Raw genomic sequence first — 14,683 nt, 5'->3', positions numbered from 1 at the left:
AAAAAAGTGTGTAAAATGATGCACAAGACATCTAAAATATTTCCATTTAATGCAATAGTGCAGCCATAAAAATCATGGAGTCATTGGTTTGAATGTTTTACTCAGTGTAAACATAAAATAGCTCCAATGAAGAGGTGATACAACATGATACAGAATATTTGTGTGATAGTGTCACGAAGAGCGGAACACGATGAATTTCCAACCTTAAAGCTATCGGGAAATTGAGGGTTTGTTTTTGAAAGCTTTTCTATCATTTGTGAATCTTTTTCTAAGCCCTGTAATCTGTTTTATGTTAAGTTATCAGTATATATTTTTTGTAAAACTTACACAGCGTTTGTAACAAAAACAATATATTATACTAAAAATAAAATGACAATTCCATCACTGTTTCTGTAAGGCAATAATAAAAAAAGAGAGCTTTATGCATTAACTATATTTTTTAACTTGGAGAACTGAGAAATGTGATTATTTTAAAACTAAAAGGTTCCCCATGAAATCTAGAATCTGCAAATTTTTTCTTTACTGTGGCTCATGTTGTCTCACTGCCAGTAAGAAGCTTTGTAAGGACTTAGGTGTTGGCTTGGCTGTTGCTGTACATTCCCTCGTGCACAGACCGGGTGTGCTTAGCAGCGGCTAATCCACCTGGGAGTCAAATGTTACAACACGTGTGTTTGTTTATGTGTGAGAGCGTGAGAGAGAGAGAGAGATATGGTGATTTTAAATTATAATTAATGAAAGCTTATTTCATCACACAAAAAACAACTTTTTTTTTTGTGTATGTGTGTGTCATTTGAGGCATGATATATTAAATAAATAAGATAAAGACACAGTGCATGATTGATGGATACATAAACAGTTGGAAATCATTTCCAGCGGTTGATTCGTCGCAGCTGTACGTAGGCCAGGATCATGCAGACCAATATGATTCCCAGCAGAGCCACCTGGTTCTGCCAGAAGCCCCACACAGAGTAGTCAATGTTCTGGCTTTTCAGAAACGCCTCCCCTGGGATACTGCAGCAACAGACAAGAGAGGCTCAGTGTGTGTGTGTGTGTGTGGGTTATTGTGGTTTAAGGAGTGACTGTGTTATCGCTCAATACTCACATGGTGGTGTTGCTGTAGAACAACTGTCCTGACATCTCGTTGATGAATGCAGCCTGACAGAGACAGAAAAGAGATTGGGTTGAACACCTTCCTTGCTACAGATAAAGACCAGATTAAATTCAACCAACCACAACCACACCCATCGCTTACATTCAGTCCATATCTGAAGATACTGATCCATTGCAGCCAGGAGAGCCAGCTCAGCATGGCATTGAGGTTGACAAGAAAACCACCAAATACCTAAAAATAGGAAAATGAAGAAGGAAAAGAGAGAATATTACACTTTCTGAGAGTACACGTTATGATCTCAGCCATGTAAATGTTGTGCGTGTGCCTCAACATCTCACCATCATGAAGACGAAGGGCAGAGCAATGAGGATGTTAGCCATTGCAAACGAAGATACACTCGCTGAGACGAGGAAGGCCAGACCGACTCCTGCCAGACTGACCAGAGACATGGTCAGGGCGAAACACATGAAGGCCTCAAAGGCAGGCTTCAATCCTGAAAGGGTGGTGGACAAATGTAAACGGGAAGACAGAAATTAGTATGAGAAAGGACATTTAATTCAAATCCAGAGTGTTGCTTTTAGCAGGTTCCCCCATTGTGGGTCTTCAGACGTGGCTGAAAGGTCAAATGAAAGGTTCCAGATACAAAGAGATCAACAGCAGGAGCTTAAATTAGGAAGACATGCAAAACTAGAACAGGCAGCTCCCTGTCATCTAGATTTTATTCCTCAAAACTTGAACCTCATTGGAGTGAAGCCAAGCCTGTGCGGAACAAATTATGGATTGTTTCCTTATTTACTACAGAATTTGATGCTTTCACTCACTACGTCACCTGGGGAAGATGACAAAGTCCTAAAGTTCAGGTACAACAGTCATCTCAAGGACATGAACATAAGAGCACCTGCACGATACAATATGGTGTGTATTCTCTGTGTCTACGGTATGTGTGAGACATACCCATCATATAGTAGGCGATGGCTGAAAACACAAAGATGGGGATGATGCGGTTGGGGATGAGATCAGCAAAGATCTTGGACAGGAAGTAGACGGACGTGCGGTAATAGCCGCTGGAGTTCTCGTGACTGCCAACAAATATTAAAGACTCTCAAGAAACACGTTGACAAATACATACAAACATTGTGGCACAGTGAAAAACAATGTGATTGTAAAGGATCCACAGTATTCACTGACTTTGAATTCATGTCACAATGTTGAGCCATCAATGAATAGCTTATGGCTCGTGCTAGTCAACAAATCCCATGAAAAAAACCCCATCAACAATGAATTGCACGTTCTTATCTGTGTAGCCGAGGTCTGATATATATCTTATTCCTCTGTTCCGTAGAGCTCTTTTGTTTACCACAAACTGTTAAAAACACATAAATCAGACACACTGTTGCACTGGCTGACATGTTCATTCATTACCACGAACATGCAAACCGTAGTTTATTCTACTCAATCCCACACACACCGTCCTGCTGCAGAAAAAAACTCGATAAAAAACGATAGCATCGAATGAATATTAATCCACAAGTAACTGAAAATAGTCCCCAACAAATTCCCTATTTACTTAAAAACAAAAACTATATAGCCTGTTAAAGACGTATATCTGAGACCTCAACACCAACAGCACTAAAGTTGGTGTTGTTCCCAGGTGAGCTGAACACCTTTTATGCGCACTCTGATCTCCTCAACAAAGAGTCCGCTGTCAAGTCTGCCCCGTCTCCAGAGGACCGGCCACTGTCAGTGTCCACAGTGGATGTGGGAAAAACCCTGATGAGAGTGAATATGAGTAACGCTGCTGGGCCTGACAGCATCCCTGGTCGTGTACTAAAAACACGACAAGCAAACTGCAGCTAAAGGAGAGCGTTCTCCACCATCGTTCCTGTACCTAAAAAGTCTGCAGTGTCTGGTCTATATGTCTATCACCCTGTAGCACTCACCCCCATTCTGATGAAGTACTTTAAGAAACTGGTTCTTCAGCACATCAAAAGCAACATCCCAACCAACCTGGACTCTTCAGATCCACAGAGGATGCTCTCCTCTCAGCCCTCACTGGTGCTCAGAGAACAACCTACTGCTCAACGTCAGTAAAACCAAGGAGCTGATGGCATCCTAAGTGGAAGCATTACAAACTGGCATGGGATGTGCACCCTCCATATACAATATCGTTTTGTCTTATGTAGTAAAAATGGAACTACAATCTGAACTTTGTTGAACCTAACGCATTGTTGGTTTTGGTCTTTTCACAGGTTTTGTTTACAATAAGAAAAAAATGTTTTTCTTTTTACAATAAGACAAACCTTTTTTTAAAACAGCTTTGTCCTCCATTAAAAAGACAAACGTGATCCACATAAATCTATGTAGACATTGAACATCTTCGTAGTCGAGCACCTTCTGCATAAGTCTGCAGTTCAACACGTAACTTTTATCTTTCACTCACATGAATATTGCTCTTTCATTGATAAAGAGTTCAACAGCAGAGAGATTCCCAAACACCATGTTGATGATAAGGAAGAAGAACGCTCCACTCCTGTCGTCCAGAGAGAGAGAGAGAGAGAGAGAGAGAGAGAGAGAGAGAGAGAGAGAGAGAGAGAGAGAGAGAGTTATCTGATTAATCTGCCCTGACCTGTGTTCATCCCCTTAAACTTAAGGGTGGAACGGCATCATAAAGGTTTCCTCATCTTGACATCGTGGCGACTTATCTCCCTCATTTACTGTATTTCAAATTGCATACTTTTGAAAAGGAAATCTTTTCTTTTTGCACTTCACTTTTGTCATTCTTGCCTTGACAGCCTAAGCCATTGTTCTCGCAGCCTCTTCTGATATAGAGATATTCAGATTTGCTGTGTCACCACATCTTACTGTCTATGCCATTTAATAATGTACAATGAAAACCTTCAATAACGGAAAAAACCTTTGATATTATCTTCTATTTCCAATAAGTAGTTACGTTGTATTTTGGCCTTGAGATGGGCTGAGGAAAGGGGGCACATGTACCGTAGGACGAGTTTTCAGAAGTGAATTTAAAGCAGATTCAAACTAGCATTGCTGTTACGCAGCAGGTTATGGTACTGTACCTGTTCTGTAACGCCTCGGGCAGTGTCAAGGGCATCTGGTAATAAATGAGTCCCACCAGAATAGCAAAGAAGATGTTGAGAGCCAACTGGGCATAAGAGGTCTGAGGGTTCCTCAGAGAGTTCAGAACTGTCCTACCACACACCACGCGCAACTGTCTCACACACACACACACACACACACACACACACACACACACACACACACACACACACAGACACATACACATACACACACACACACGCACACACACACACACACACACACACACACACACACACAGACATGAATTGTTTTTTATGAACATGATGAGCGTTATAAACAGGGTTCATTCAGCGGGCACACTGACTTAGCTGGCTGGCACAGTCATTAAACTCTGTGACGTAACATCGTAAACTCAGTTCAATTTCAGGTTAATCAAAAAAATGAATAGCAACTGAGATTTTAATTCCCTCAAATGGATATTTATTTTGTACAGTTTTTTAATGCAAGAAGAGAGTGTTTTATCCAGCGTTCGACTGTGTTTCTGAATTGCGGCGTTGGCTGACCTGGTACAGGAAAGAGGTAGCGTAGTCAGCTGCCTCGTCTGGACCTTTGGGCGCGTCAGCGATGCTCTGGTTCACATGGCCCAACTCATCGAGCACATTCCGGCACAGCTGGGACTGGCGGTACTTGTTTGCCAATGGGTTTTTACACTCTAATGTGGAAAGAGAGAGAGGACATTATGCATCGCCATTTTGTAGATACGGACAGCAGAATAAACTTCTATCTTTATATAGCAGTCTTTGAGTCTCCTCAGGGTGATTTGAAACCTGAAAACGGGATCTGAAATCTAAATCTGGTCAAAGGAGTAGTTTGACATTTTAAGAAAATTGTAAATGCTGTAATCATTTCTTGGAGGACATCATCTGTGACTTCCTGTCAGTATTGTCATTATCGTGGGTTTGCTAACTTATGTGGGGGTTTTTTATTCGTCATCTCACTGTCTATATTTTAAACTTTAACATTACAACCAATTTAAGACTTGGACACATGGGTGTATTCATACTAACAAATCACCAAAAAACAGGCCTAAAGCCTCTGTTGGTGCTATATACCTAAACTGTGTGTGTGTGTGTGTGTGTGTGTGTGTGTGTGTGTGTGTGTTTTGTGTAGGTGTACCTGCAGTAAGTGACATTAATGTTGATTTTGCCTCTCCATTTGTGACGTCCATGAAGAAATCAGCAGGGTTGTTGAAGGCCTCAATTTGGTAGCCTGAACGAAAAAACACACACACACACACACACACACACACACACACACACACACACACACACACACACACACACACACATATCAAATCAAAATACATCAAATACAGACGCATGCAACACTGTAATAAGTGAAAGAGACTAAGTAGAACAGTAGTAGTTTATTTTTAATTTCATATTTAGGAGGCTGATTATTGTGAAAAAAGAAGCTAAATTGAAGTAGCTGGCTGTCCAGCATGACTTCATATGGAAATACAATTTCCCTTTTTGTATAAGGATTCATCACATTATATTACAACACATTCCTAGTCAAGGCACTACACCTTTCATAGCAAACACACATACCGAGGTTTGTGAAGTATTCCAGTGCATGGGCTGCTGCGCCTGCGTACACCACCTCCCCTTTATGCATCATAGTCAGATGGTCAAACTGTCTGAAGATGGAGTAGCGTGGCTGGTGGATGGAGAAGATCACAGTCTTACCACTTCTGGACAGCCTGGACATACATAAGGAATTTGATTGCATTAATATTGTTACAGAAAACACAAAGACAGCAGTAGATGGCGAAGGTGCTGCAGATTCACTGCAGATTCACTCGCCATCTTCAGCAGCATTGTACGCTTCAGTCGTCATTTGTATCTTATGCGTATACGTAGCGTGTGTTTTCTAATGTAGAAGTAATTAGTAATTGTGTTGTACCTGTTTAGTAGGCTGATGATACAGTTTGCAGTGTTAGAATCCAGTCCGGTGGTCGGTTCATCCAGAAACAGCAAAGAGGGAGAGGTGATGAGCTCCATCCCGATGCTGCACCTCTTCCTTTCACCTCCAGATATGCCACGCAGAAACTCTGTCCCTATCTGCACACACACACACACACACACAAAACACACACACACACACACACAAAACACACACACACACACACACACACATACACATACACACCAAACCCTTGAGCGCTAAGCTGAACAGCAAGTGTGAAAAATACTAAATACTCCTGTTAATGCAACTAAGGAACATGTTTTGGACTTTTTGGGCTGTCTTTATATCAGTTTTGTTTTCCTTTGCTACAGTTGAAATATACTATATCATTAAAGAGAACAAATAAATGTCTGCCACTCATAAATTTGGGACATTTTTTTCCATTTGTGTACCTTATCATTTGAACACTATTCTCTCATTTGGATAGGGTTACGGAAGTTATTAAGATCAATTTCCTTTTAACAATCTTTAAATAAGTGCTTCTGCTTATACCGGAGTAAGATATTTGTAAACTAACAGTCTTTAAGCTCTTTCCAACACTGCTGTATAGTGAGTGATGTGCAGCAGCTATTAGCTTGCGTGTGTAGCGCTGTACCTTGGTGCCTGCACAGTCTGTTAAGCCAAGGTCTTGTATGATGGCATCCACTCTGTTGTTTTTATCCGTGGAGGAGTGATGCTGAGGGCTGAGACGCAGGTTGGCACTGAACAGAAGGTTCTCCCTCACAGACAGAGTGCCCATCAGGATATCATCCTGGAAGCACACCAATGATGAAGGCCCCAAGTACTCAGAGGAATCCAAAATATAATAATGGTAAACAAATGTGTGTGCATGTTTGGATGTATTTGTGTACCTGGACCACATAGGCAGAGCTGAGCCTGAGGTCAGACGAGACGGCTTTGCCATCCACCATGATTGTTCCTTGCTTCAGTCCAGCAGGGTCTTTTCTCCCTGCGATTACATCCAGGAGTCTGACAAAAAGAGAAAGAAGCTAATATGCATTTGGTTGGGGTTGTACATGTGTGTGAGACCGTGCCTGTGTGTTTGCATGTACATAAAAGATGTTTCTTACGATGTTTTACCACTTCCTGTGGCGCCCATGATGGCATTCATCCCAGGCCTCATGATGCCACTGCAACAGCCAACCAGAAAATCAAGTCAAGTCATTTTATTTACAGAGAACACTTTAAAAAAACAAAATGATCTAGAATCAGTTATGTTTAACTACCAGGATATATTGTAGCTAAAAGTCAAAGCCAAAATACTTGTGTATTTTTTAATATGGATTCCCTCTGGCTTAGGATCTCATATCAGAAAACGTTTGACTTTGTTTCCGTTTCTCCTATTTTTGTCTTAGTTTGCCTCAATAAAACAATACACAAATAAATAGATTGATCAGGTTCCCTATAAAACGTATATAATGATACACAGGTTCGATGAAATGAGCCACAAACGGAACAACACTTCTCATAACGTACTTATTGTCAGATGTACAGCAACCATAGCGCATAGGGTATTTGTATGAATACAGGAAAAAGCGGTGAAGAAACACCTGGAGTGTTGCGTCATACAGGTAGCCCTGACATGCTAACATCCAGTCACCGCCGAGTGATAATGCAGTCAATTACACATCCTGCTGTGTACGTGTGTGTATACGCACGCACACACTCAAAGGAAAGTATCATGTCCTACCTTACATCGTTGAGGATGTATTTTTCAGTACCTCTCTTGCAGCACAACTTCGTCTCATGAACACTGTACTGCAAGTTGCTGAATGTGAGAGTTGGCCCTCGTTCCTGGAAATACTCATCAACACCGCAAACAGTCTGCTCCCCCTTAGACATCTTCAAAACTAGCAGTGCTACCAAAAGAGAATAAACGGGGTCAGAAACTGGGATTTGATGAAAGAGAAGAGAGAGAGAGAGAGAGAGAGAGAGAGAGAGAGAGAGAGAGAGAGAGAGAGAGAGAGAGAGAGAGAGAGAGAGAGGAACAGTCTGACACACAGAGATGTGCAGTCAGACAGAGGGAGAGACAGAGAGACAGGTGAGAGAGCGTGTAACCAGGAGGTTCCTGTTATGAACATCTGATCTTTGGACTCTCTCAATCCTTATCCCATAGACTTGTGGCTGTCTTCAAAAAGATAGTGTGACATTGAACTTTCGACCTAAAATCTCAACGCAGCCATAACTGCACCACAAGTTGTGAGATAATGTTCATGGTGATTGACAGATGACAATATTTATATGGTGAATACTGCTACTTACGCAGGGCAAGTGGTATCCATCCATCCATTGTTAATACGTGTTTATCTGTATTCAGGGTCCTGGGGGAGCATGGGGGTCATTCCTGTTTGGCAATAAGACTTGGCTCACATAACATCCCGTAGATGTTGGATGGGGTTGAGGTCAAGGCTTTCTGCAGGCCAGCCAAGGTCTTCCATACCAAGCGAGGAAACACTTTTTATCGATGGGCCTGGTTTTGTCATATTGAAAAAGGACAGGGCTGTCACCTAACTGTTGCAACAAAGTTGAAAGCACATGCCCTGGATCACTCAAATTCCTTAAAGCAACACCAACTTTTATAAGAGGAAATAACACATTGTTAAAATTACTCTTACAACTGACAGTTGATTTAATTAGAATTGAGAGTCCAATCTCAGCTCAGGGGTTTGGCTCCTACAGTCTTAATTGGTCTGCTATGACCAGTAGTTTATGGTGGCTAATTTTTGGGGAACTTTTGAAGCATTACAGATTTTTACTGAATCAGTTTACTAACCTCTGACTCTCTAGCTTGACCACTTGAGATACTGTATGAGCTCTGTACTGTACAGCGGTTCTATTAAAAAAAACGTTTACGTATTTTTCTCATACTTTTGTTCATTTTAATATTTTATACATTATGTCTCTTGACTTTTCAACTGTATTTATCCTTATGCAACAAAACACCAAGACAAAATCCTTGCATGTGCAAACTTAAGTTTCATATTTTTCTGATTTCTGGAGTTACAGTGGCCATTTAGCATGACCCCATAATTGTCACTTGGAAAAATATGTATGCTAGTATATATATATATATATATATATATATATATATATATATATATATATATATATATACACATATATATATGTATATATATATATATGTATATATATATATATATATATATATATATACATATATATATATATATATATATACATACGTATATATATATACATACATATATATATATATATACATGTATATATATATATATATACATACATATATGTATATATATATATATATATATATAGATATGTATATATATATATATATGTATATATATATATATACAGGGCTGTCCTTATACTTTTGATCACATATTGTTATGGCCCACATTTCCATGGCCAGGCTGCCCCCTGCTGTACAGAATGCTGTACGGCAGGCTAGAGAGAATATCCTAGATGGGATCAACTTTGTTTTTCTCTGACCTTTTCTCTTTTTTACCGTTGTCCAATCAGGCTTCGTGTTCAGCACCAAGAGCCGCCTACAAAAATCTCTGCAGCCAATCGTTTTTCAGTACAGCGATAAAATGGGCGTGGCCAGCACCAGAGATTCGTAGGTGTTGTCATCGTGTTTCTTAGTTTGGTGTGCGTTACACTGGGCGTGCGGGCGGAATTTAAGACGTCCACAATGCGACCTTAACAGCAACTGTTTTGTTTCTTTTCTATAGCTTGTTAGGGTTGTGTAACGTATTTCTCCAATAGAGTACAAAAGAAAGACAGTTAAGTATCTCCGCAAACCAAACGATCCTGTATTTCATACGACGGCTAGCTTATAAGCTAACCCTAGCTAACGCCTACCGTTAGCTATGGAGGAGAAGAAGGAGGAGGGAGAAGCGGAGATCCAAGAGCACGGCCCCGAGCACTGGTTCTCTAAATGGGAACGGCAGTGTTTAGCAGAAGCCGAGCGGGCCGATCCCAACGAGGAGGAGACGGAACAAAGCCAGCAGAAACTGTGGCACCTCTTTCAGAACTCGGCCACCGCGGTAGCACAGCTCTACAAAGGTCTGTACCAAAAACACCGAAGTTCAAGTCAAGCTAGCTATCTATCAGAGCTAAAGGAAGCTAATATTGCTAGCGGAGAGAGAGACACAAAGGGCACTGGCGAGGCTAAACGTTAGCTGTTTGCAGCTTGTTCCACAGCATAACTAGCGGTGTTTTATTTCCATGGTGTGTGGCATTCAAATGTGTATTCTATTAAATTGTGTTCTAAACATGTTTCTGCGGTTCTCTTGTCGATATCGGCAAACGTTAACCCGCAGCTAACGCTGTAGCAGCCGCTAATAGCCGGTCAGTGTGTCAAGAGTGTGTCACAACAGGGCTGAATGTGACTCAGTGAAGCTGTCAGAGGTCCTCCAGAGCCAAACGCGTTGATAAGCACGCGTTTATCAATGCGTGACCCGAGTGGCTCAGCGGTCTGTTTATACTGTTTTTAATCACACCTATTCGTCCTGCCTCGACACACATTGCTCACATTAAAATGTTTTTGTCCACCCCGTTTTAACAGTTACCCAGTTCGTCAAAATGGCGATAAACAGGGAGGTGTTGGCCGACAGAAAACAACTCGTTTGTTGATGGTCTATCGCAGCGACAGCTAATTGTCGCAGTGGTGTGTGGTGGATTTTTTTTTTTTTTTATCACATAGCGTCCAACATACGTTTTATTTTCCGACACACAACTTAATGTACTTTTTGCTGACGACTGCATTCTTTAATATCCAGAACAAAATGGCGTTATGATTAAAGTAAACATGTTCTTGGTTAAGTCCACTCTGTTTCACTGAGTGTTTTGAACAGAACACTGACGCTGTGGTTCTTGTAGTAGGACACATACTGAAACGGAAAATAAACGTGAGCCTTCATTTTAAACGTCTATATTTCAAATGGTGACATCATGGTTGGTTAGATTTGATCAGTGAGTTGTTTGCTGGGAGTAAAATGAATGTTTAAGATGGCTCTGTTGACCAATTAACAGACAGACTCTTGACAGTCATGTCCCTACATCCTGCTTCCAAGCTCCCCATATGTATGCTCACCTTAATAAAATGTAATACAACTGAGTCATTTATGGAGCTGCCTATGGACAGCTCCTGCAGATAAGATGCAAGGATTTGCAGTCAAGATTTGAATCATGAAAGGATGATTTGTAGTTGAGCACGACATAGGCCCTGAGCTTTTGTATGTGTATTTTTGTGGTGAACCCAGTTCTCTGTTCTGTATCAATACTCTTCATACAATAACACCATAGCTGTGTTACAGGCAGCCATTAGATTAAATCCAAATTTGCGACGGTGCTCCTCCAAATGCGTCATCGCCGGGCTAGTTTCTTACACGTGGAATTGTATTTTAATGACCCATTTTTAACCGCGAAGACTTGAATTTCTCTAAAGATGAAATTTGAGCTTGAGAAGTAGTGTGAAAACAACATTGGAAAGTTATCACAACAATCTGACTAACTTTTTGATTTTAATTTACAGATAGAGTATGTCAGCAGCAAGGCCTCTCTCTCTGGGTGCCCTTCCAGAATGCAGCCACAGCAGTCACAAACCTTTACAAAGGCAAGTACCAGAAACTAATGTCTGTACATCAGGCGAGGCGATGATCTTTGTTTGTGGTTGTCCAGATTTACTGAAGACATTTGTCCTTGTGTTGTCAGAGAGTATGGAGGCCCGCCAGCGGAGCTATGACCTGGGCATCCACTTAGGCCACCAGCGCAGGAATAAGGATGTGATTGCATGGGTTAAGAAACGCAGAAGAACTATAAGGCGCGAGGACCTCATCAGCTTCCTGTGTGGCAAAGTTCCACCTCCACGGACAGCTCGCGCCCCGCCAAGAGGTTCCATGGTGTCTGCAAGCCGACCATCACCACCAGAGACGGGAAGCTCTGTGGAGACAGACCTGCAGCCTTTCAGAGAGGCCATAGCACTGCATGGTACGTAGGAATTCCGTCTTCGGCAGGAAGCTGTGTCGCATTGTAAGAATGAGACCCCAGATTTCACGCAGTGTACTGTGGCTTCATATTCATTTCTTTTTCTATTCATTCCAGGCCTTAGTGGCGCCATGGCGAGCATTTCTGTGCGTTCCGGTCCTCCTGGTTCCCCAACTCACCCTGCCCAGCCCCTTAGTCGTCGCAGGAACGGTCTTCATGACGTGGACCTCAACACCTTCATCGCCGAGGAGATGGCGCTCCATTTGGAATCCACAGCCAATCGTAAACGAGGCCCTGCCCCCTGTAGTGATGTCATCACAGACTCACCTACCCATAAACGTAACAGGATGCTCTGAACTTTTCCTACACCACTAATCCCTCCTCTGTCCTCTCCTTGGTGGCCGACTGGACAGCTGATGAGGACTGATGCCTTGGCCAACCATTTGAAATCTTCCTCCTTTTCCTCTTAGTTGCAATGCTACAAATAAAGAAACTTAACTTTTACCAATCCACACATTTATTCCCTTTTTTCTTTCTTTACCTTCTCTTTTGTCTCACACATCCTCTCCATAGTAGCGCACTGTTCTTTTTCCAGAAAACATTCGTTTCCGTTTGGTTGCCCCTAGTAGACCTGATTTATAGAAGCGAGCACACGTCACACTTAAAATCCTTAAATTGCAGAATGTTGCGTTTCGACATTGTTTACTTGGCCGGGCTCCTTTTTGTTCTTCACATCCAGTATGAACCAGGCTGGTGCCTCCTGTTTGCAGTTCTCCTCCCCTTGTTCCTCAAGCATACTTCCTCCTCCGTCTCCTCTATGGCTTGCTGGCCAAACCAAACCAGACTGGACTGAAACCCGGGCTCCTCTGCAGGCTGAACCACCTCGCTGCGTGGCTCGACTCAAACTGCTCGCCAGCGTGTGTAACTCATTCTGCTGCTGCTCTGTGGTTTTGCGTATCTGACAGCAGAACTGCCACTTAGTGTGTTGTACTTGTCTTTGCCTTTTGAGAAAGCTGCTACAGTATCTCTGGTTGTTGTGCAACAATGAGTGTGGGTGTGCGTGTGTGCGTGTATGTGTGTGTGTGCTTCTGGATGCGGATGCGGGGTTCTGGCAAATCCAGCAACCACTTGGCTGAATTATTTCCTGTTTTACTTAAATTCATCCTATTCTTTCTTTCCTTTTTAGTTGCTCTTTGCAGCCCAAACCAGGGTTTTATCACAAAGCAGGTCACCCCAATTTACACAGATAATGGTGACTATCGTTACAGTCATAGTTTGCTGACACTTTGAGTAGTGGAGGGGGACGGCAAGAGACAAAGCTTTGCTTAAGGACCCATGTCCTGCATTCTTATTTGCAAGTTTCCAATACCACTGTTTGTCATTGGTGACACGTTTACAAATAATCCAAATAAACTCAGTTTTTCCTGTCGGCATCGACATACACCTGACAGATTACTACTTCTTGCGTTTTGCAGTAAGTGTTTCAAAGCTTGTATTTTACCTTTTGTTTACATTTGGCCCTTTGATGAGAACAAACTGGTGCGTTGTCAGCGTTGTATTTAAGAACACTTTCACTCTTGTGACTTCAGCTTTAAACCTCTAAAATGACAGAGGACATTTGCCAGGGAACTAGTTGGGGATGACAGCTGTGGTATTTGAATTTGCTCCGCCAGCTCATGGACTATTGGGTGTGGCGGTTCGGCAAAGATTTGGACACTTGTTTGGTTAATTTCACACACTGCTTTGTGATACAATCTTGTGTAATGTGTGTAAATAACATGTAGGTGCTGTTATATGTGGTACATATTGTAAAAAGAAGTGCAAATCGATTGGGATGTCCATGTACAAAAACAATTCTGACATTAAAGAAAATACAACCGTTTGTCTAAGTTGTCTTTGAGGTTCCTACGGGTTGGATTGGGTGTTTCTACGCTTTCACTCTTTGCACCATCTGCTTGGCAAAGGTCTTATTTCAGTGCAGGGTAATCTCTACTTTCAAAAGTGATATTTCTATGAAGAAAAACTTGCGTTTCAGCTATTATCTATCGCATTGCTTGCTTGGTTAACAAATGTTCCTTAATCTTCCCGTTGTTTGCTTGAAAGAACTCGATATTCAGGTCAGTCACCAAAGGCTGAAGAACAAAGGATCTACTGAAATGAGAGCGTAGTGTTTGTCTATCCGTTTGTTATTGTTACTGCTGTATAGAGTTCTGTGAGAAGCAGGTTGTCAACAAACTTCAAAACTCCTTTTGAGACCATTGTGCAGTTCAACATAGCGAACACACGGGGGCGACGCAGACTAGTTTGTCCTGCAAAACATCAACATACAATACCATGCTTATAGAAGGATAATAACATAAACATGAGAACAAGATTGATTATTTATATCACAGTTTCCTTAATGAAACAGAGTGAAAGAAAAGTTGCAACAGATGAGCAACACTAAAACACACAAACACCATTATGACACAATTATTAAAATGACAGAAGTGCCCTTTGAGGTTACTCGAA

At 41.7% G+C, this 14,683-nt stretch overlaps 2 protein-coding genes across 2 annotated transcripts; one reads left to right on the top strand and one right to left on the bottom strand.

Annotated features, from left to right (window-relative positions):
- Positions 1-30: 30 nt before the first annotated feature.
- abcg2b (ATP-binding cassette, sub-family G (WHITE), member 2b) lies at positions 31-8,255 on the bottom strand. Its single transcript, XM_068737449.1, has 15 exons — positions 7,890-8,255; positions 7,270-7,329; positions 7,051-7,168; positions 6,795-6,950; positions 6,137-6,294; positions 5,782-5,933; positions 5,348-5,440; positions 4,735-4,883; positions 4,189-4,340; positions 3,552-3,641; positions 2,066-2,190; positions 1,450-1,604; positions 1,253-1,342; positions 1,103-1,155; positions 31-1,011 (listed from the first exon to the last, which is right to left on the bottom strand). Exons 1-15 carry the CDS (start codon positions 8,039-8,041, stop codon positions 864-866), a joined length of 1,851 nt encoding a protein of 616 aa, XP_068593550.1. The 5' UTR covers positions 8,042-8,255; the 3' UTR covers positions 31-863.
- A 1,572-nt stretch (positions 8,256-9,827) lies between these two features.
- hapstr1b (HUWE1 associated protein modifying stress responses b) lies at positions 9,828-14,054 on the top strand. Its single transcript, XM_068737446.1, has 4 exons — positions 9,828-10,249; positions 11,721-11,801; positions 11,900-12,175; positions 12,290-14,054. Exons 1-4 carry the CDS (start codon positions 10,054-10,056, stop codon positions 12,526-12,528), a joined length of 792 nt encoding a protein of 263 aa, XP_068593547.1. The 5' UTR covers positions 9,828-10,053; the 3' UTR covers positions 12,529-14,054.
- Positions 14,055-14,683: the final 629 nt, after the last annotated feature.

Source organism: Cebidichthys violaceus, unplaced genomic scaffold (assembly GCF_023349555.1).
Source record: "Cebidichthys violaceus isolate CVI_PGR_0920_01 unplaced genomic scaffold, fCebVio1.0.p SCAF_79, whole genome shotgun sequence".
Taxonomy (NCBI): domain Eukaryota; kingdom Metazoa; phylum Chordata; class Actinopteri; order Perciformes; family Stichaeidae; genus Cebidichthys; species Cebidichthys violaceus.
This window is presented reverse-complemented; position numbering and strand designations above follow the sequence as displayed.

Excerpts from the sequence above, each read along its gene's own strand:
- hapstr1b (XM_068737446.1), top strand. The coding sequence starts at position 10,054 with ATGGAGGAGAAGAAGGAGGAGGGAGAAGCGGAGATCCAAGAGCACGGC. Across the intron at positions 10,250-11,720 it reads GGTAGCACAGCTCTACAAAG|ATAGAGTATGTCAGCAGCAA; the intron begins GTCTGTACCAAA and ends TTTAATTTACAG. Across the intron at positions 11,802-11,899 it reads AGTCACAAACCTTTACAAAG|AGAGTATGGAGGCCCGCCAG; the intron begins GCAAGTACCAGA and ends TTGTGTTGTCAG.
- abcg2b (XM_068737449.1), bottom strand. The coding sequence starts at position 8,041 with ATGTCTAAGGGGGAGCAGACTGTTTGCGGTGTTGATGAGTATTTCCAG. Across the intron at positions 1,605-2,065 it reads CATCGCCTACTATATGATGG|GATTGAAGCCTGCCTTTGAG; the intron begins GTATGTCTCACA and ends CCACCCTTTCAG. Across the intron at positions 1,012-1,102 it reads TTCTACAGCAACACCACCAT|TATCCCAGGGGAGGCGTTTC; the intron begins GTGAGTATTGAG and ends CTGTTGCTGCAG.